Source organism: Malaclemys terrapin, chromosome 13 (genome assembly GCF_027887155.1).
Source record: "Malaclemys terrapin pileata isolate rMalTer1 chromosome 13, rMalTer1.hap1, whole genome shotgun sequence".
Lineage (NCBI taxonomy): Eukaryota > Metazoa > Chordata > Testudines > Emydidae > Malaclemys > Malaclemys terrapin.
This window is the reverse complement of record NC_071517.1, coordinates 7,438,671-7,460,365: the sequence shown is the minus strand read 5'-3', so window position 1 is coordinate 7,460,365 and position 21,695 is coordinate 7,438,671. Positions and strand designations below refer to the sequence as shown.

At 38.9% G+C, this 21,695-nt stretch overlaps 1 protein-coding gene across 2 annotated transcripts in view; it reads right to left on the bottom strand.

Moving 5' to 3' along the window:
- The window catches only part of PRKCA (protein kinase C alpha), a 313,637-nt gene that overhangs the window by 10,292 nt on the left and 281,650 nt on the right, over positions 1–21,695 (bottom strand). For both annotated transcript variants that reach the window (XM_054046940.1, XM_054046942.1), the window contains exons 13-16: positions 21,330–21,468; positions 13,197–13,277; positions 11,452–11,559; positions 8,174–8,314 (exon numbers count right to left, since the gene is read on the bottom strand). In XM_054046940.1, the coding sequence (XP_053902915.1) occupies positions 8,174–8,314; positions 11,452–11,559; positions 13,197–13,277; positions 21,330–21,468 (469 nt within the window). The remainder of the gene's footprint in view (positions 1–8,173; positions 8,315–11,451; positions 11,560–13,196; positions 13,278–21,329; positions 21,469–21,695) is intronic.

The following is a 21,695-nucleotide window of genomic DNA, read 5'->3' as shown; positions in this document are numbered from 1 at the left end:
CTCTCTGCTAACTTCTGTCGGGTGTCTGCACTACTTTACATTACATTTAATGGGACTGTTTGCATTCAGCCTTCAAGGATGATATACCACTATGCACCTCTTCTAACCTGGGAACAGATGGTTCATCTGCATTATCTAACACTAATGCAAACTGGGGTAGGGTTGAAGAGGAGTAGACGGAACTCAAGTGATCCGATACACGGTTCATATGCTACTTTGGACACAGTTCACTTATACCGTGTTCCCAATGATCTTGTAGAGCACCTAGCAGAAATAATAATAGTAATAAAGTATAAGCAAAGCTGCAAAGAATTTTTGCTGTCTTGGGCACAAGATGCCTTATGTTTTAAATAAAAACTGCATGCGCAGGACACTGACTATAGTGTTCACAAGGCTATTTGTTCAGTTTATTACCAACACAAACAGAAAAACACTCCAACCGGTTAAAGAGTTATGTTAGTTTGCTTATCATTTCACCCAGCGTTCTGAATATGTGCTCACCGAATACCTCGATGCCCACTGAAGCCAGTGAATTTTGGTACAGAAGTGCTGAAGAACAAGAATGGACAATACTGACTTGTGGTGAAGGGTAAAACTCTCCATCTTCAGAGTTGTGAGAAAGCAGGCATGTACCACAATTAATAACCATCAAATCAATCTAGAGTCATAGAAATCAATTCAAAGCAGCAGTAAAGGGGCTTACTTACCAGTGAAACTTTTTTTTTTAAAAAGATCTTTGAAAAATGCATCTTATGCCTCCAAAAGAAAAACGGATGCCCAATAAGTTCTTTCAGTCAATGGAAGCTCAGCAGGTGACGCAAAGATGAATCATTTAAATAATTTTATCACGGATAGTCTAACCACCTGCTTTATAAATCTTATTACCACAACATTGCTGTAACTGACACAACTCTGAAGAGTAAGACTGTTCTATGTCTTGATGAAAAATTCTTGTTTCAGTCACAGTTCCTTGTTGCATAGGCTAGAATTAGGATATTCTAAACACACACAGGAAGGTGACATCTCCTTCAAGTGGCTATCAAAGATTGTTGGTCAAATACCAGAAAAACAGCAAAAGAATTTAATCTAGAATCTGCAAATATTTTATTATTGGGTTGTGCTGGTATATAGCCTTCCTAAACTATACACTGTAATCAGAGATGGTTTGGGGAGGCTCACACCATTCATTATATTCCATGTGTGTTCTTAAACAAATTGCCACTAGCTGACATGAAGTTAAGTTTGTATTTAATCTACTGAAATGCAAAATATCTTATCTCCTCTGTCCCTGTATAAAAATTACTTGGACTTAAAACAAAAGGGAAACATTAACTGGCTTTTTTGTCTTTTTGTTTTACATGAAGTCTACAAAATGTCTCCAAATAATCTTTTCCTTCCCTCATTCATGAACAGCAACTACAGTATGTCATCATATAGCTTGTGTCAGATTTCTTAAGCCCTGTCTGTAGCAGATGCTTATGTTGATTCAGGCACACTGGTGGTAGTAACATTGGGAGTCCTTGGTTAGATAGGCCACAAACATTTTTAATGTTGCATCATCTATTCCTTCTAAGAGGGAATCTAATTAACAGGTTGTTAAAAATGCCTCTGGCACCCAGTGGCCTACACTAATGCTCCCATTATTGCTAACTTTATTGGAGCTCAAACAGGATTAGCAACAGGGGGAAATTTTGGAAAAATGTCTTTATTGTAGATCCCCTTTCTACTTTGTCTTTAGTCACTTAACAATAATTCTGCATCTGGCATCCAGATGAATCCCGTTACAATCTTTATCACATTCACTATTGCTTGTAGTTTTCAAAGTGTAAAGTTATTTTCCTTTAGACTAGTTTTTGCTTCCTTTTAATTTCTGCTCTGACTCTTGATACATATTGTTTAAAATTTGCCAAGAGATTATCCTAATTTTTGAAAATGTAGTTTCTGAAACAGGGTTTTTCTTCACAGGTTTTTGTGTTGGATGGATGACCATTTGTGGATAGCTTTCAAAACAAGCCTGGTGAACTGGTAACTGGATAAAAGAATTTTTCACAAACTCGTATCTTGGGAACAAATCCATATCTTGCGTAGGTCTAGGTCATCCAAAAATCATTTCATGGCAGTTTGGTGGACTATATGAAATATATTAGAGCTCTCAGACATGTTCTTGGTAAACAGGCCGTATCCAAAAAGCACTTTGCATCTGTGACAAAATGTCAAGTTGTAGGATTCTGCATGAAGCTGAAGAACTATCCCTCTGATGCAGACACACACAAACTCTTGGTTTGGAGTTAAGGAGACCTGCTTGGCCTGGCTTTCACCAGGAGGTCAGGCTAGATGAACATGATGGCCCCTTCTGGCCTTAAGTCTGTGAGGCAGTAGAACAGTCCTGCAGCTCCATGCTATGTCTTAAAGCCTAAAAATCTCTTATAACACTCTTCCTGGCAGTATCAAAAGAAAGTCCAAGGAGAGAACAGGCAGTGGGGTTTGAACGTTCTTTTTCAGCCAATTCAGGTTTGAGGCAGGAGGTGCAAGCTAGCCCATTCTGCATTCATTCGATGGATAACTGAGGAAATCAATCCCCCGAGACTATCCAAGAGTCTGGCATCTTTCACAAACAACTAAATTCATTTAAAAAATAAGAAAAAAAGGCAGTGTATCTTCCCTATTCATTTTTTTTGCAGAATATGACAGATTTGTGTATGTCTGTATGTAACCATAAACCCCATTGTTTTTTGTAAATGCTCGTTTGATTATAAACTGTCTGTGCTTCATTGTTACCTTTTAACTTCCAACCTGGACTTGGCTATCGTGGTTATTAGCAAAGACTCTCTGTGCCCCTAGCAGCGGACTAACGATGGAGAGCAAGCAAGAGTCATTAACATGAATGATCTTCCATTCAAATGAAAGAACCTTTAGAACAATGAGCTGGCTGCAGCCCAAAACAACCAGTGTCCCAGGTGGAATGTAACTAAGCAATGAATCACCTGACAAGGGCCACCTGGGGGTGTCACCTGAAAGAGGCTGAAACTTTGTAAAAGGACTTTCTTCAGCAAGGGGAAAGGAGACCACAACAAAAAGATAAGGCTGGCCAGGAGGAAAGGAAGAATCCTGGACCTGCTAGAAGGACACTGACTAAGACCCAGAGGACTCTGAAGGGGTGAGGAAAATGAGTCAGGGATGTTTGTGTGGGCTTTGTTGTTTTTCCACAGACCTCTATCTTTCTTGTGTTTGTCTATGGGCTTGTCTGCACTGGCCAGCTAAATCAGGCTGCGGCATCGATTTAGTGGGTCTGGTGAAGACTCGGTAAGTCGATGGGAGAGCGCTCTCTCATTGACTTCAGTATTCCACCTCCCCGAGGCAGAAGCTAAGTTGGCAGGAGAGCGTCTCCTGTTGACACAGCACAGTGTAGACACCGCATTAAGTCGATGTAAATTATGTCGCTTAGGGGGGGTGATTTTTTCACACTACGGAGTGACATAACTTACATTGACTTAAGCAGTAGTGTAGACTAGGCCTAAGAGTAAAGTGTAATTGGTTAAGAAGTTGCTCTGCGACGTGTGTGTGTGTGCTACTTGTTTTATCTGTCCCAAAGTGGCCAAAGGGTGAAAGGCATTATTGTAGCATTTCTAGCTTGATTTTTAGACCAATGAGGTTGAAGGAATTCAGATAAGCACTGTGTACCAGTAGCCAGTGAATACTGGCACCTGTCATAACCTTCAGCTTCTTGCCAGCACTCCTGTATGTCAGATCCTTATTACGACTTGAGGTTTGGATGTTATTTTTTCTGGCTGCATTCCTTTTGCAGATAAATGACATACAGCACTGGAACTGGTGAGACAGAGTGTGGGAAAGCAGTGGCAGGGACTCATCCTGTTTTAATATGGGTTTATCCATCATAAAAAGCTCAATGTGTAATATTAAAAAAAAACAAAAAACTTTAAACATTGATATTGTTATTATGGATGTTTGCCCAGTACTAAAGCAGGATGGAAAAGACCCACTTCCTACACTGGAAGCTGCCAGTAAAATATCCCTTTTAGCAAGATATCAATCAGGAACAATAACCTGAGAAATGCCATTTTGTAATTAAACAGATTTAAAAATTCAGTTTACACTTTATTCATAATGAGGCGCATGTCTAACACTGTTAGCTTTCAGATTGCAAGGATAAGCAAAATGGATGCAGTTTTCTTTTAATAGTTTTTTCTGCCTAATTCTGTGATGTGCTCATTAACAGATTGCTGTTGGGCTGGTATAATTTACGTACAGAAGATGTAGTTTATGTGTCAGGACTTAGTCAGGCAACCGTATAATCAAAGGCCAAACATCACTTTTAACTAAAGAGTCTGTTTCTCCTCTTGAAGCACATGTAAAACTTCCATGAACATGTAATTAATAAGGATATTGCCTACATAACATAGATATTAAATATGAGGATATTGCCTGCACAAAATAGACTCCCTAGCAGATTATTTTCAATAATATGCAATACAATAGCATGCATTTTAAGCAATACAATGGCTCAGACTTTAGTCTATTTATATGAACTTCACTCATTGTCTACTGTAAAAATGGTCGTACAAGTACTTCCACAGTGAAAATCTAAAATTAAATATGATTTTATTATTGTTTAGAGCATATAACATATGACTGACATTCAATAGTAGGTGACATTGAATGAAATTTTCAAAAGTGCCTCAGGTACTTAGAGGTCTAAGTCGAATTGAAAGTCAATGGTACATAGATTCTTAAGTGCATACGTCAATTTGAAAAATGGAACTTAGGTGCTTTTGAAAATTTTACCCATTGTCTGATACTTCCCTTGATAAGAGACTCAAGTACCACCTTATTAATTAAAAACATACTTCTAGGAGATGTAGAAAGGCATAATTATACCTCTGTCTCAGGTAGTCAGGGAAAACTGACTAGTTTGTTCTACAGCCGCTTCATTTTTATTTTACTTATATCAATTATAATGTGTTTGTCAAAACAAAAAGTTTTAGGGCATTTAAAGAAAATCAATGTAATATTTCAATATAGCTATAGAAAAGCAGGGCCAATTTTTCCTCTTAGTTACACCAGTATAAAAATATAACATGATAGGAACCTCTGTTATCAGCAAAAAATGTCCTATCCTGCAAGCCCACTTTCTCCTGGTTAGTCCCTTACAGGACTATGTATATAAGTAAGAACTACTTGTGCAAGTGAAAGTTTCAGGACTGGGCCTCAAGGAATTCCCTATTTCAGTTACAAGAGCCGCTGACACCTAGTAAGATTTTCTGCAAAATGACATAATTGAATCCAGCTTTACAAATACCTGTAGGCTCTTATGAAGATGTTTTTATCCGAAAATCAATACAAATAGAATTAGTTACTAGGATATGTTGGTAAACCAATAACAAGGGACACAAGATTTGTATTTAAAATGACTGTCTAAGAAAGTAAGGCAGCCACATTAATACTAGATTTATCTAGGTATGTTTCAATAGCAACCTGTATAAATAAAATAAGTCATAATCAGCAGCCGAGAAACAGCACAGCTGGTGATTAATCCCCTATTATGATATAAATAGGAGCTGTGATATAGCTTTCTGCAATTAAATGTGACATATTGGAATTAGATTGTATTTCAGGCTTTTAGTCCTTTACACCCTTTAATAAAGTTTCATATGGGAAACGTGGGTCTAGATCCTGTGAGGTGCTGAGGTTATTCTCCTTAACTTCAGTGGGAGTTCAGCACACTCAGCTCTTCGGAGGATCAGACATGCTGATACTAATGGAGATATTGTTTATTTTTAGCTTTAATCGTGACACAAACATTGCATGACGAAAAATGTACATAATTTGTGTCTGAAAAAGAGCAATTCCCCAGCTGTCTGCCAGGTTGGAGAACCACCAATGGTCATTAATAGAACCATGGGCATTGCCTTACTTATTTACACAGTGTGTGTGTGACATTCACTTTTTATGATAAGCCTGACTTTTACTAGCCTAATATATAGTTCTCTTGGTATGCAAGCACACCTCCTGTTGAGGTTAAAGTATGCATATTACTCTCAACAAGAGAAGACTATACATAGGTGCTGGAAATAGAGGTGCGTGGGGTTTCCATTATAAACAGGATTTACACCTTGGTTCAATGGCTCTCAGCACCCCCACTATAAAAACTGTTCCAGCACCTCTGAGAATATATGGTCTCCTTGGGTAGCACCCTCCCGCTGTTTACTGATCCATCTTTAGTGAGATTTACTCTAACATTCCAAACCTCTGAATAGCTTCAAACAGCTGCCATCAACTGGCCAGAGAAATGTACTTTTCTTTTCCATAAATGAAGAGTCTGCACCATCTCCCATCCAACCTCCTCGACCTCTAAATACAGAACACTGGCCCAAGGACCATGAGCAACAATATTCAGTCCTGCATAGTGGCAGGTTTGAGGTCTGATATCTTCTGACCCTGGAGAGCAAGAATTGAGCATTTTTATATTATTGGAAAGGGTTGATTCTAATGAAACACACAGCATTTACCTCCAGCCATGAAATGTACCCAAATATTAGATCTCACAGTAAAGGCAAGCTATTCAGGTCATTCGTTTATAGAAGTGTTTAAATCTAAACTAATCTATTTGGATTTTTCTCCTCCTCTGAGCCCTCTAGAGTTACTATAACATTAAAAAAAAAAAAAACTTTCCAAAGCATTTCTAACATTGTTTTTCTATAAAACAAATAGCATATGCAGAAATACATGAGAGCATGGTATTGTATAAAGCTTTGTGATGACCTATGTCACTCAAAGTTTCATCACTCTTGAGTAACGTGGCCATCCCAGACTCATGCTGATAAAACAATTCTAGCATATTGTCATGTGCTCCCCATCCATCTGCATGGAGGATGATTACATAGATTCCTTTCCTCTTGTTATGCTACTAAATAGAAACAAAACAAGTGTTATAGAGGAGAGCTGCTACAGTAAGACATTTTCCAGGGGTCTCTGGCAGCTTTGACCTCCTTCTTCCTCAGATTTAACCTATTTTCTCTTATGCATCAAGAACAAGCCTTTGTTTATCAATCATGTTACAAGCTGAAAGAAATTCTGAGCTAGATGACAAACACTACTACTTCTTCAAAGTAGATTAGACTTCCTGTACTCACATTAATTAAGGGATCAATTACTTATTTGGATTTCTAAAACTGTGCCTATCCAATGATCCAGATACGTGCACATTACACGGTAGCAAACCTTACACATAAATCAGATTGATTATAGACTCCCCTCCACTATGGACATGGCAGGAGTATCAAAAACCACCCTAGTAAATTGCCCATATCCCTTCATTAATCTACCCTCTTCTTGAAAACCTTGGGAGAGAGAAGAGCCTTGTGGCACACCTTGAAATTCAACCAACTTGGACTCTGGCAAACCAATATGGGAAGCACAGTCCGAAGTTGAAGCTATTTAGTGAAAATACCCCAGCAGTTATACCATGGGCTGTCAGTTCAAGTGTTCAGTGTAATAGTTGCCATACCACAAAGAGACAGGCCATTTCTCAAGTAAATAGGCAACATGCCATTTAGAGCTTTCCAGATTAAAACCTAGCTCAAACTGAAGCCAGTACAGACCACAGAGCACTGTTGGGTGCTCCTTGTGGGGAAACCCCATCAAAAGTAGGCAGTCCGCTGAATTGTGCGCTGGATGAGGTTTCCGAATGGTGCTCAGGTGTAGCGAACATTACGGTAATGCAATTCTGAGCTGCAAATACACGGATAACTGACAAGGCCTGTGTCACAACACTTCAGCCAAACACAGATAGAAAGCATTAAGGAAGTAGGGATTTTATTATACAGAAAATCTCTGCAAATTGACTCCCATTTAGTCAACTGTGTGTTTTCACGTAGCACAGCTCTATCAAAGGCTTCTGATCAGGAAATCAGCAATAATTTTGTGGCATTTTTGATGACGCACTACCTACACTGGGTTATGCTAGAGCCTGGAGTAGTACTAGTGACATTGCATGGCAGTCTGTCATAATCCAAGTGCTTGATTTAAGAAATGTCACACCTTTTGGGATACAGCTGTCTTGCAATGCCATCAGGTTGGCATTAGCCTCATACCACAGAGAGGCTTGACTGCAAACAGTGCATTTTAATAGGGAGACATCCTGCGTCTCACTCACCACTTTAGGCTTGAATGGCGGCTGAATCTCTCTGTTCTCCAGTTTCTCCCAGTCGATTCTCCTGAAGAATGCATGCTCCCTGACATCTCGCTCCCCCTCAGGCCCACAGCCAAGCCTTTTTGCAGGGTGTTTTGTCATTAACTAGAAATCAGTAAAACACCAAATGATTAAATTGACTTTTGGAATGAAACAGTAACAGACTGTCCACAGGTGGAATTGTTATTGCTCCTCATGTCAAGATGTACCTCAGCAATAAAATCCGTGTGAAAAGCTATACTTTATTTTTAAAGTGTTAATTTCTTTATTTCAAAGCTAGAATTGCCTGTAGGCACTCCAAGTCAAGGCCACTCTTTAAACCCTGCTTTCCTCTTTCGTTACACAAAGGTTTCTGATACAGGAACAAATTTAGGCATGGTATAGGCGGGCACAATGGAATTACATCTGCATCCATCGTGTCTGAATTCAGCTCTTGTTACTATTACAACGTAGCCTTGTACATATCCAGAACAGGCTCTACTCGGGCTTCAGCAATCAATTAAACTTGATAAATTCCATTACACTGAAACATTTAAAGTACAAGTTTCCTATAATTTTTCTGAGTGTGTTCTGGATAGCGCTTGTCATTTTTTTGGCAGCCTCCTGACAGTAACTGATCTGTGCTTCTCCTCTTACATCCTTAATACCAACTTGATCAATATTAAATACCAGCTGCACAGAGAAACCACACTCACAAAAAGGAGCAATAATGCACACTTATGCGCACTAATGTGCACCCTAATTAGCAAGCTCCTCCATGGACATGAGCTGTCAATGAGTATGAGCACTGGCAACTAAGGAATGCAGCCCTCACCCAATATTATGGGACTTCTGGAATCTTGCTTTATTCTAGTACAGTGGGTGCCATTAATAAATGAGCATTTATGGCATTTCCTTATTTAATGTTACTGTAATATTTGCCATATTCCCTATCTACAGAATGGGAAATATAAGGAGTGGGATAGTTGTGATAACTACTGCAATAAAACTCTAACATTATTTAATTGCACACATTAATAGCAATGTATGTATAGCCAGCATTTAAAAAAAAAATCGAGCCTAAAGTCAGACTCCTAAGTTTGTATACTAGGCAGATAAACAAGTAGCTTGATTTTAAAAAATCTTGTGCATCCAGCAGTCCCTTTTATGTCAATCAAGCCTCTTATTTAGGAGAGAAAATATGAATTTTGGGTTTTAAAGTTTAGTCTCCTTTTGGAGAAAATTTTGCTAGTAAATATGAATTTAGGAGTCAATATCTTGGTACCTATTCTTGAAAAGGATGGTCATATATCTTTGTTCACCTAGTTAAACAAGTCCATGTACATAGATGATCATTTTAACATACTTTGTGTTAACAACAATAAGAACAATGATACAAAACAGGGAACCAAAGGGATTTAAGGAAACAGAATGTACATTATGTTTGAAACACCTTGTTCTTCAAGCTTAAAACAGCTCTTTACCATTTCTGTTAACTTTCCTAAAATGTGCAATTTGACAGCTAGTGACATCAGAAAGTGTTGCTTATGGTTGTATTAGTATTGAAGACTTGCGAATTAGTTGTATAGTTGCCAACCAGAAGATACAAACTCAAGAGCAAGCAGGATTCCTTGGTTTTGGCCAGTTGAGGCTAAATATTGTATGTTGTTGAAAAGTAAAGCACCATGCAAATATCATTTCCTATCACAAAAATAAGTACTGTAGCAGCGCTGTCTGCACTTGAAGGTACTGCTTTGAATTCTACTCTCCTGGTGTCACGTAGGAAGCTCTGTTGCTGGCTTCTCAGACCACACGTGTGCAAGAAAGGGATTTTAGAAGGGTGCGAAAGGATATAACATGTCTCCTTGGGTCATTTCAATCACAAAAATGTTCCACAGAGATAGCAAAGAAATATTCACCTTGAATGATGGTCTATTCAGTAAGTTCATATGGATTTGAGAGATGTTAACAGGAAATTACAGAGTCATTTCTGTGCTTGACACCTTTCCCACGCTGCTCTGAACTTTCCCTTCTTCAGAGTACTAGATGCTCAGAAAGTATCTTTTGTGAGGAAAATATCTGTCCATTATAGACAGAGGGAATTCCAATAGTTGAGATTTAGGAAAGCCGTTTTTGTCCATTATAAACTGATAGGACCCTCTAACCACAAATATTATGAGGTGAGCATGCTGTACTTTGTTGGATGCACATTTTACTTTTAAATATGTCAACAGTATCAGATTTTTTGGGTGTGTGTGTGGGGGTATACTCAATCTGCTAATAATGAAAAATCTAGAGAGCTTAGTGAGCATAAATGCAGCCGTGTGTGACTCTTGTGGAACATTTGTGACAATATTTTAGCATACTTGGGGAATGCCATTAAAGCAGGAAAAAGTCAACACAAACTTTTCTTTGATAATTCTCTGCAGTCACATCAATGCTCTCCCCAAAACCCCCATTAAAATAGTCTACAATCAGAGATGACCTTAAGCCACAAAGCTTGGACCTGGATCAGAATTTCCTCACCACTCACTGGTGTTTAGACTGGAGGTTTTCGTTCAGGCTAATTTCTATCTAAATTCTAAAATGACTCCTGTTAATCCACCGTTGTTTGCAGTGATGCTGTAGCCATGTTGGTTCCAGGATATTAGAGAGAGGAGGTGTGTGAGGTAGAATCTTTTATTGGACCAACTTCTGTTGGTGAGAGAGACAAGCTTTTGAGCCCCACAGCTCTGTGTAAATTGATCCAATAAAAGACACTATCTCACTCACCTTGTCCCCCCTGTTCATTCCTTCAGTTCTTCCTATCAGGTCAAACACACAGGGCCCAGTGCTGTAGTGTGCCTCCTGCAAAGTGCTGTGTACTGTCAGCTCCCATTTGGCATCAATTAGAGCTGAGAAGGCTTGGCACCTTGCACGATCTGACTCACAGTGTAGACAATTTAAGAGATGGGAAAGGCTCACACAACCACCTTGTTTGTAGCTTCTGCTTTGTATTTGGCTGCAATGGATTCTGAAATCTTTTCCTACCACAAAATAAACATGCACTGCAGAAAGAGTTGACACTCTTGCAGCCCTAGCCTTTGGCAGAGACCAAGGGAGGATGCAGGTGATCATCCATGTTATCTGCCTAAAAACCAGGCTGAACAGTGTTTATATTTGGAAAAGCCCAGTGGTATAAACTCAGTCAAATGCCACAAACTTTGGTTATTTAACACACTCTGTTGAAAAAGGATCCCATGATATAGCAACAACTTGCTTACCCCTTTGCAGATAGAAACAGCTTCTTTGGACAGCGATTTAGGATAGGAAACATTGTGCTCCATTATGGACTGAAAGAGTTCATCTTCATCCTCCCCATCAAATGGAGGCTGTTCAAGGAAAATAAAGAAGGTAAAATTATGTGGCGTTAATTTTAATTCCCTATAAATGTTATTTATTTACTGAAAAGCAGATACATTATTGAGGAGTTTTACATTTACAATGTACTCGACAATTCTGGTTATCTTTAATTAGATCTTTTTAAAGTTACCTTGCTATAGCCATCCTAAAACAATTTAATCAGTACATGCTTTAGGCCATTACTTTCTATGACTTTGATCTAAAGTGTCATGTAATTCCAATGATGCTCCATTTGATTTAAAGGTAAATAGTGTTTCTGTGAGGGGAAGACAGTGTAAGAAGTACGGGCTACATGTGTGTTTAAAATGTGGTGTGAGGATGAAGAAAGCCAGCACAAGATCCATGGGAGCTGCTTAAGTCCCACATAAACCCTGAACTAAGAGTTTAAGTGGGACTTAAGTTTTGCATAGGCCTTCTAGCAGCCCTTTGCACAGCGGTGAATATCATCCACAAAGAACACTCCAAAAAAGAAAGCACCACTTAGTTATAAAGTACAGAGACAAGAACTCATGCAAACAGATAAATGTTTACAGATTGCTGGGCCTAATCTTATGTTTTTTGAAGACATATTCAAGGCAGCTATCATAATTAAAACAAATGTTGATGCATTTATCTGCAAACAAATCTACATCTTCCAAGAAGCCCTGGAGGAATTATTTAGCACTTACTGTAAATGCAGAAAATCCTAATAAGATAATGCTCTACAAATGACATAAGACTCAGTAAATACACAAGTATATCAGACTTCCTCAAGAATAAGGAAACAAGAAGCTGGGATCTCCCAACATTATCCAACACAGTGGAATTCTACATTTCTAAATTCTCCAATTTATTTTGCATTATTATCAGTAATTTTGGTGGGTGTTTACATGCAAACCCAAAATTGTAGATAAACCCACAGAACTCATCTGTAGAATATCAGATGTTTCAGTACTGTTAAATATCTTAAGATTCTCACACACCTTTTCTCTGTCATAAAAATACAAAAATGTGCAACTTAACAATCTGCAAGTAACTGGAGATGACCACAGACCAGACGCACGGTGATCTTGGTAAGAATTTGAAAGGAAAAAGAATAATGGACCAGCACACAGTATTCAGTTGTTACACAAGAAGTCAAGAAATCTACTGGGACTTAGCCTGGGAAGGAATATCAGAGGCTGGCTACATATTGTAAATATAGGAAATTCTGTGGTAGCTTCAGCTCACTCTCTCAGGAGAATCACTTACATAAATCTTCCCCACATCACGAGAATACCAGAGCTCTTTAGAGTTGGTTTGTTACCTTCAACTAAACTTTGCAGTCCAGGACCTGCTTTTCCAGTTGTGTAGTTTGATGACTAGAATCCCATCACGTGTGTAGAGAAAGGGCTCTGTAATCAACTGTGGTTTGAACAGCAAGCCCTGGGCTTTGCCCCCATGCACACAATACAAAAATACTGTCAGGATTCTGTGCTTTAACTTCCATGAAGAGTATCTAAAATCTCTGCTATTATGTTTCTGGGGGTTCTCTCCCAGTTGCACAATACTTCTTCCATTTATTATGCACTGCCTTGTAAAGTTCCTCTCATTAGATTTTGAAGAATAGCAGCAATATAATTCTTACCTGACCAGCTAGCATCTCGTATAACAGCACACCGTAGGCCCACCAATCTACTGATTTTCCATAGGGCTGATAAGCAATAATCTGTGAAATAATGAAAATAAAAATGCCTGTGTTAAATACGGTCAGTGGTGAATCAAATAAACATCAACTTATGGAGACAAATACGTGCCACTGAAATGCATAGAGAACCCAATCCTGTCATCCTTAATAAAGCCAAATCCCACTTGAATTTATGTATCTTACAGCACAGAATCCAGATCCGTGTGTTAGAATTGTAGGGCCAGATTTACAAAGGTATTTAGGCACCAAAAGAGGCAAATTGGCACCTAGAAGTATTTACCAAAGCACCTAAAGCAGGTTAGATGCCTAACTCTCATTAAAGCCAATGGGAGTTAAGTGCCTTTGAAAATCTCACTAGGTGCCTATTTGCTTCTTTAGGCATCTAGATACCTTTGTAAATCCGGCCCTTCGAAGATTCAGGATGCGCTTTTGAAAATAATGAAGCAGGTAGAGTAATGCTACACAGAAGACCAGAATGATTTCATCAAGCCATTCATATTAAAGAAGCAAATCATCATCTGCACTTTATTCAGAGGGTATCAACAATTCAGAGTTTCATTTCATTACTCTGTAATATTTACATTTTGTCCCTCTCTAAAAACAGGCAAAAATCCCCAAAGTATGAGCAAGACCTCTGAAAATCTCAGCATTGTTTTACAATGGTACACAATTCTCATGCTCTTCGTCTGAAACCAGGAAACCAGTTATGCCAACAGGAAAGGGGTTTCTGCCATTCAGACTAAGGACAATTTCCAAGTATTTTGCACCCATGGTTTATTTTAAAGGTGCATTGGAGCATACAGTCAGTTACAGTCTCAGCTCTAAATGCCATTTCAGTTTAACATCATTTGTTTGTATCTTTACTGTTATCGATTTCTAGTAATTCTGAAGAGATTACCTGTCCCATTTTTTTCCAGTAAAGGGAATGTTCTGAAACATTCTTGGATATTTTTCCTAGAATACAGGTCTCTCCTATTTAGTTTGGGGGCAAGTCTAGTTGACCCTGAAACCATAATTCGTCTATTTCAGAGGAATAATCAATGAGATATTGTCCTTTCACCATTAAACATCCCTTAATTTAGTCTCCTTTTCCTGCTACTATGTGTTTTTCATTCTCTGTGAAACAAATTGCTAAGACTAGTGCAGATCACACACCCTAGGTTCTCAGCAGTCTGGTAAAGGAATTAAACCGGCTATCTCTAAGGAAAACATTTAATTATCAGTTCAACAAAACAGCGCTATGTAGCCACTACACAAAGACTACAGAACCTATCTGAAAATTATTGTCTTCACTAGGGTAATAACAGGACATGATCTGGAAGTTAGCAGTCTCTCTCTTAGCAAAGAAACTCAAAATAAGTCACTCTCTGAAATACATTACTCATGAGTTAGCAGCTGCAATGTATCTAAGAACATCTAAATTACAGTGTTTGTATCTTAACCTTACTGTAGAAAACTAATTTTTAGAATACAGTGTATTTTTTTTCTCAGTGGTAACTGCTATTAATACCAACCTCTAATTAAACTAACAATCTAGAAAAAATGGAGAAGAATTTTAAAGAGCTCCTTTAAATTGTGGGGAAACATGTAAATCACTGTATTTAAGCTCGGAAAACGTCTAATGGTCAGAGCAGGGGACTGGGAATCAAGACTCCTGGATTCTATTCCCTCACTTTGTATAGTAGACCATATGTCATTTGTGTTTTCTGTACCTACTTCCTTCTCTATAGTTAGGCATAATGAAGTTGCTGCTGGTACAACGCTTTAAGATTCCTAGATGAAAGGGGCTACAAAAATGCAGACTTAATTTTACAATTCTTTTGCAATCATCACATACACTGGGCCTTATAACATACATTTGGGGCCACCTACTTCCTGTTATAGTGGTGGACAGATTTGATTACTTTCAATGTTTTTCCACTTACCAGTAAGTTCTCAGGGGGTCTATTTAAAATCAATGTTGCTACTTCAAAGAACAAACACTTTCAAAATTTCAACCAGAAAAAAGGACTGGCCTTTATACATAAAACATGTTAAAAAATACCTCACTGTACTGGAAAAATCCCAACCCTATCAGACAGTGTTTTCATCCAAAGAATAATGGCTGTATTTTTAAAAGGTCGTTAAAATGCAAGGACAGAATATTTTTTTACAATTAGTATGTTTCCCTTCAAGGAGCCTAATGTAGAGATATTTTGTAAACTGAAATTAGAGAATGAAAAAATTATCAGATCCATGCCATAGAGGGGGCAAAATCCTTTGAAAATGTCCATCCCATGGGTGCTTTACCTGGGGGTCACAAATAGGTCCGGGAAAGTCACAACAAACTTCCCTTTCTCCATGGCCAGATGGCGTGGGGTGGGAGAGAACAGAACATTTTTGCTATTTTAACATGGGGTCGCGGTATGGAAAAGGTCAAGAAACACTTGTCTGCTGATTCTGACTGTTCATTTACCCTGGGCAACGGATAGGTAAGTGTCCTCATCCTTGAATATGATCTTCCAAAAACAAATCTAGCTTTAGAACAGGAGAGTCTCAAAGAAAGTCAGACACAATCAATGTGAAATATCATAGTCGCTCGTTACCATAAAACACTGTTAGAGACTCACAAGAGAACTCAAACTGTTTTTGTGCTGGTCTTGTCAGAGGAGCAGGAATACCAATTAGATATTGCAGGTCAGTAAATTTGTGCCTAGGACACTGAAGAAACTATGCAGTATCTCCTCACTCCAGGAATGCTGAAAGAGTCAATAAGATGCAGGTAGGATCAAAGGGTGGGATTTATAAAGGCACCTAAGGGCAGGTCTTCACTCCCGCCGGTAGTGATCAATCTGTTGGGGGGTCAATTTATCACGTCTAGTGTAGACGTGATAAAATCGATCCCCGATCGCGCTTCCCGTCGACTCCGGAACTCCAGCTCGCGAGAAGCGGAAGCAAAGTCGACGGGGGAGCGGCAGCAGTCGACTCGCCGCCGTCCTCATGGCCAGGTAAGTCGACCTAAGATATGCTGACTTTAGCTACGCTATTCGTGTAGCTGAAGTTGCGTATCTTAGGTCGACCCCCCCGGCTAGTGTAGACCTGGGCTAAGAGAGACAAATTCCATTGAAAGGGATTTGGCTGCTCTTTGAAAATCCCACTCAAAGTGCTTATTAAACTCTCTCTCACTGAACCCTGGAATGTGGTGTCCCAATTGGTTTTATCCTGAGAAATATGGTTTCACGTTTAATATTAGAACTCACTTCTTGAACCTGTGGAATTTTCTTGTATGTATGTATGTATGTATGTACGTACGTGTATGTATGTGTATAGCTCAAAGCCACCAGGAATTATTGGCACAGTGAAAATAAAAGGTTAATGATGTTTGCCCCTCAAACGGGGAAATAAACCTATGGATGCCATGATGATGTAGAACTGGTTGAATGATACATTTGTTGCACCTTCTGGACCCCTCAAAAGATTTTAAAACAACAACAACAAAACCCTAACCCCCTAATTAACTATGTCCCATGTGAATTACTAGCTAAATTCTAATATGGGTTTATCGATATGGTAAAATTGAAATGCAAAAGAGTAACCTGCCATGTTAATTTGCTAACCTGCCAATCACTCACAGAGAAACTGGCAGCTTGGTTCACACATAACAAATTGAAGCTATTCAAAGCATTAATTGGGAAAGTAATGGGAAAAAATCTGGACTTCAAAGAAGGGCAATAATTTGTGGGGGCAGGGAAGGAGTGCAGTTATTTTGGTTCAGGTTGTGCAAGATATGTAGGGAAGGTTCTCGGTTTTTTGGCTTTACAGTCATATAAAAGTCAAACTCACTCACCAATTAGTAATTGTACCCCATTGTCCTGGACACTGTGCGCACACAATAAAAGGACAGGTCCTTACCCTTAAGAGAGAAAAGTCCTAAAGGAAAGCATATTTCCTCTAAAGGGCGGAAACTCTTCATCACTGGATGTAATCTGGTGAGTGTGAATGGACTGCTGTAAACTGCAAATGGCACAGAGTCAGTACTGAAATTCTACTATTTTCTGCCTGGGCTACTTTCCTGCTTCACTGTAGAATCACAAACACTTAAAATGAATTAGTTCAATATTTCAAGTAACTCCCTCCTTCACTAAATTATTGTCATTCAAATGGTTGTGTACTGTGAGTCCATTGCCACATTCGGTCTCAGGCCTGGCTGCTTTTCCGTGGTAGGTGAAAAGATCCGTACACAGCGTGTGAATTCTGGGATCCTTTTCGGTACAAAGTGAAATATAAATACAAATGATCCAATAAAATGACTGCTACTGCTATAATAAATTCAGCTTTTAAACGGAATATGTATCCCTGCCATAAGCAACAGTCAAAGCCCACTTTTCCAGCACTCAAAATAGTTATCAACCTGACATACTCCTGGCAGGTACAAGTTTGGTTTGTTTGTTTGTTTTTTACATTGAAAAAAACCATCGTTTTGGGGTTCTCTCAGAATCAACCTTTCAGTCACTGCAAGGATTCTAACTCTTGGGATTTTGTTTTGTGCCCAAGAAAGAAGTTTGTGCTACAAGCGATTGGAAACCTTTCTTATTAATACTGGTTTTGACATCCATCTCCCTCAGTCTCTGGTGACCAGCCAAGGAGATACTGCAGCATTAGTCAATTTCAAGGTTATTAGACCAATACAGCCATAAATATTTATATTTCAGCTCAGCCCAATAATGAAAATTCCATACAGGATAATCAGTTTACTCCTGCCTGACAGAATTGGCTGCACCAAGCATACAATTATTTTAACCTTTGCACAGTTCTCAAATCTTGAACCTATATGTTTAAAAATACCCCCTTTGTCCAACGTGCACTATACATGAGCTAAAAAAACGATGCAAAATTTCCTAAGACAAATAAAGGAAATCCATTATGTTACAGTACCGCATTCATTCTTGACCTGGGAATCATGACCCTTCCCTCCCCCAAAGACAGTGGGTTCATGAATAGGTATCAGGGGATCATGACTACCATGCCCTTTCCATATTGCTAAAGGAGGGTGGGGGAGGAAGGAGGAGAGAGGGAGGAGAGTGGCGATGGTCCATCAAGACCTGACTGCGTGGGACTGGAATCCTGGCATAGAAAACGCTGGTAATCACTGCAGTTACGGAAGAACCAGGCATAAGAGTGAATTTGGTCTCATGCTGGCTTCCCCCTAAGAAGAGAAGAAATTCTCTCGATCCAAGAGGGTGCAGTGTTTTTGATTTTTAAATTCCTCATTCTATTTTTGCATCTCATCCCTCCAGAAGCTTTTCACAGAAGCCACTCCCAAGATAGTTGGATGATTGGTCCCTTCCTCTGCTGAAACCACTGTTTCCCTCTTTGACTGACTGGAAATGGGAAGATTTAAAATCAAAAGCCTCCCATGAGAATTCATCTTGATATTTATAATTTTGCTTTGAATTCAATTAGGTTCTATTGCTGAACATATAAAGACACTTTGGATGTATCGGATACATTTCAGTTATAACCTACTGTAAAATCTAGACCACTGGGAGGCCTTAGAACAAACATGCTGAAATTCCTTTGCCAGCAAAAGGGAATGAGATAGTATGTGCCTTGGTATTCTTATTCATTATTTGTATTACCCTAGTGCCAAGGTGGCTTACCACTGGGTTTATACTCAAGCTGGGATCGACGTTCTGAGATTGATTCACCGGTGGTTGATTTAGCGGGTCTAGCAAAGACCCGCCAGATCAACTGCAGATCGCTTTCCAGTTGACACCTGTACTTTACCCCCGACGAGAAGAGCAAGGTAAGTCGACGGGAGACCCGGTGGTAACTCAACCTAAGGTACGTCGACTCCAGTTACGTTATTCATGTAGCTGGAGTTGCGTAGCGTAGGTCGACTTACCGCGGTAGTATAGACATAGCCTTATACATAGACAAAGACCCCATTGTTCTAGGTGCTCTACAAATACAGAAAAAGACAGTCCCTGCCCCCAAAGACCTTACAATTTAACTCATTATGCACCTTCAAAAAATCCCTCCACAAAACTCTTCTCTGCTGTGATGCCTATAAAAAACTTGGCCTGGTCAGGCCACTGGTGCACCAATACCACTGCCTGGCTTTGAGGCTCATCGCATAGTTTTAGATAACAATTCTTCCTCCAATGTCATGTCCTCAGAAACTAAGGCAAAGCAGTCGGCTGAAAAAGACACGCATGCTCTGAAATCTAATATATACAAATAGTATTTCCCCCCCCCCCCCAGTTACAGAAAGTTGTGGTAAAAGGACAATTTCTTCATATGAATTAAAGTGAAAATGCACCATTTCAACTGTACATGGACCATGTTTTCTCTGACTTTAGCTGGCACAAGAATATCACCCATAGATATGGCACTATCTTCTTTGTGTTCTTTGCTATATTGGCTTCATTTGCATTTGATGGGAAAAGGTGAAATGCTGACCTGGGTTATTCTGATCTCCTGCTGCAAGTAACAGCAATTTATGAAAACACAAGGTCTGTTAACATTTTACATAGGCGCAGACTATTAACTGTGAGAAGAAAACAACAGGTCTCACTTGCAATTTCAGGAAAGTGCCAAAATTCACATTATACAATAATGAATATTTCCCCCCACATATAAATTGTACGTGCTTTAACAAATATTAAATTATAGCTGGAAATGCTCCAATCAGAGATGCATTTTAACTAGTGTTCAGTAAAATAGGCTGCCTTTTGGATCTGGAAGAAATTCCTTTACCCAGAGCCATAGATCTAATGATGGAGATGTGGATTGTGGCTTCCGAGTTATGGTTGTGTTGAGATTTGCAGGGAAAACAGGATTTAAATCAGTGCTCTTGAATTTAGGCTCCATGCTCAATACACAAACAGCAGAGCCTAATACTCAGATCTTCAAATCACTTAATAACCACAGTCCCTCATTTCTCATTTTGTCTTATAGCTAAGTTAACTATTGAAAATATAACTATATCTCTCGGTATCACATCTTCATTTGGCACAGGCTGGAATTAAGGCTGGGGTTTCAGCACTTGGTTGTGAGTATGCCGAGTAGCTGCATGCTGGAGGTGAGAAGGTTACGTTTTTGAGCCGAGCAGTCGGAGTGTGTGTGGGTATTGGAATGTTTAATTGGTAAGACTTATACATTGTAGTTCTGAATATTCATATTGCTGGAAATTTCCTTGATTTTTTTAGTAATTGTGTTGATGCACTTGAGCTACCTTGCCGTAATAACTTAATTACGATTTTTGGGTGGATATGGGTAAAGTAAACTTTTCTCATTATAAACCCTGACTATAAATATCTGACTAAAAGTTGCATTGAATAAGTCAGACAGATGTTACTTTGGGGTAACCCTGACAATAGTAATGGGAAATTTGGGGGAAAACTTTAGATTTGTTACATCAACTGCATCAAAGTTCTGAATTTGCAGTTTAATAGGAGGAGCTTTCTCAAATCCAAAGGTGATAGCCCAGTTTTGTACCAGGTGATAGGATATACATTATCCAGAATACAGGGCAGAAGCTTTGCAGGAAAGCTGGTGAACCACTGCAGGAATTCATTAATCTCTTGTTGAAAATCGAGACACTCGTGAGTTCCTGAAAATAGTGCAAATGCTTGTTAATATATTTTATAGCAGCAGTGAGAACCCTTGGTGAGATGCGTTAATGAAGCTATGTTTGCTCCCAATAACAACCTCATTAACATCTGTCAGCATTGTATGACTTTAAAATTAAATGGCACAAAGCTTTTGATATGCATGCTTGCTACAACTTTAATGAAACTGGATTGACAGGTCAAGCTGGTATTATGGCATCCTTAGCAGTTTGTTATTATGAGCACAAATTTGAATTTCAATCTGATAAACAAACAATGCTTCATGAGCTAGATATTCCCTAAATAAAATCTTATTAATGGTCTTTTTTATTCATTCACAAAAGTATTACATCTTCCTGCAGAAGCAAGGACAGTCCCATGCATAAAAGAGCCATTTTGTAGCTGTCATATATTCACTGGGTGAAATGTTCACAAAATCCTTTTGAGAAGTCGTATGCTACTTCCAATGTTAAATGTTTACCTCTGGTGCAATGTAGTCTGGAGTGCCACAGAATGTCCTCGTTGTTACTCCATCTGCCATATGTTCTTTGCACATTCCAAAATCTGCAATCTTTATGTGTCCTTCTGAATCCAGCATCACATTATCTAATTTCAGATCTCTATGAAGAATCATAGTAATTTAATATTAATAGTTATACCAACTAGGCCACCAAAAATGTTGTCTTACATCAGTTTCACTACTGAATATTATGTGTTTTTTATATATACGTGTATATATGTGTGTGTGTATATGTGTATGTGTGTAGGGTGGACAGAGGGGTATCTTCCAGATGATGCCTTAAAAACAGGAAGTTTTTTCTGTGTGTTCTGTGTGGACATTAAAGAT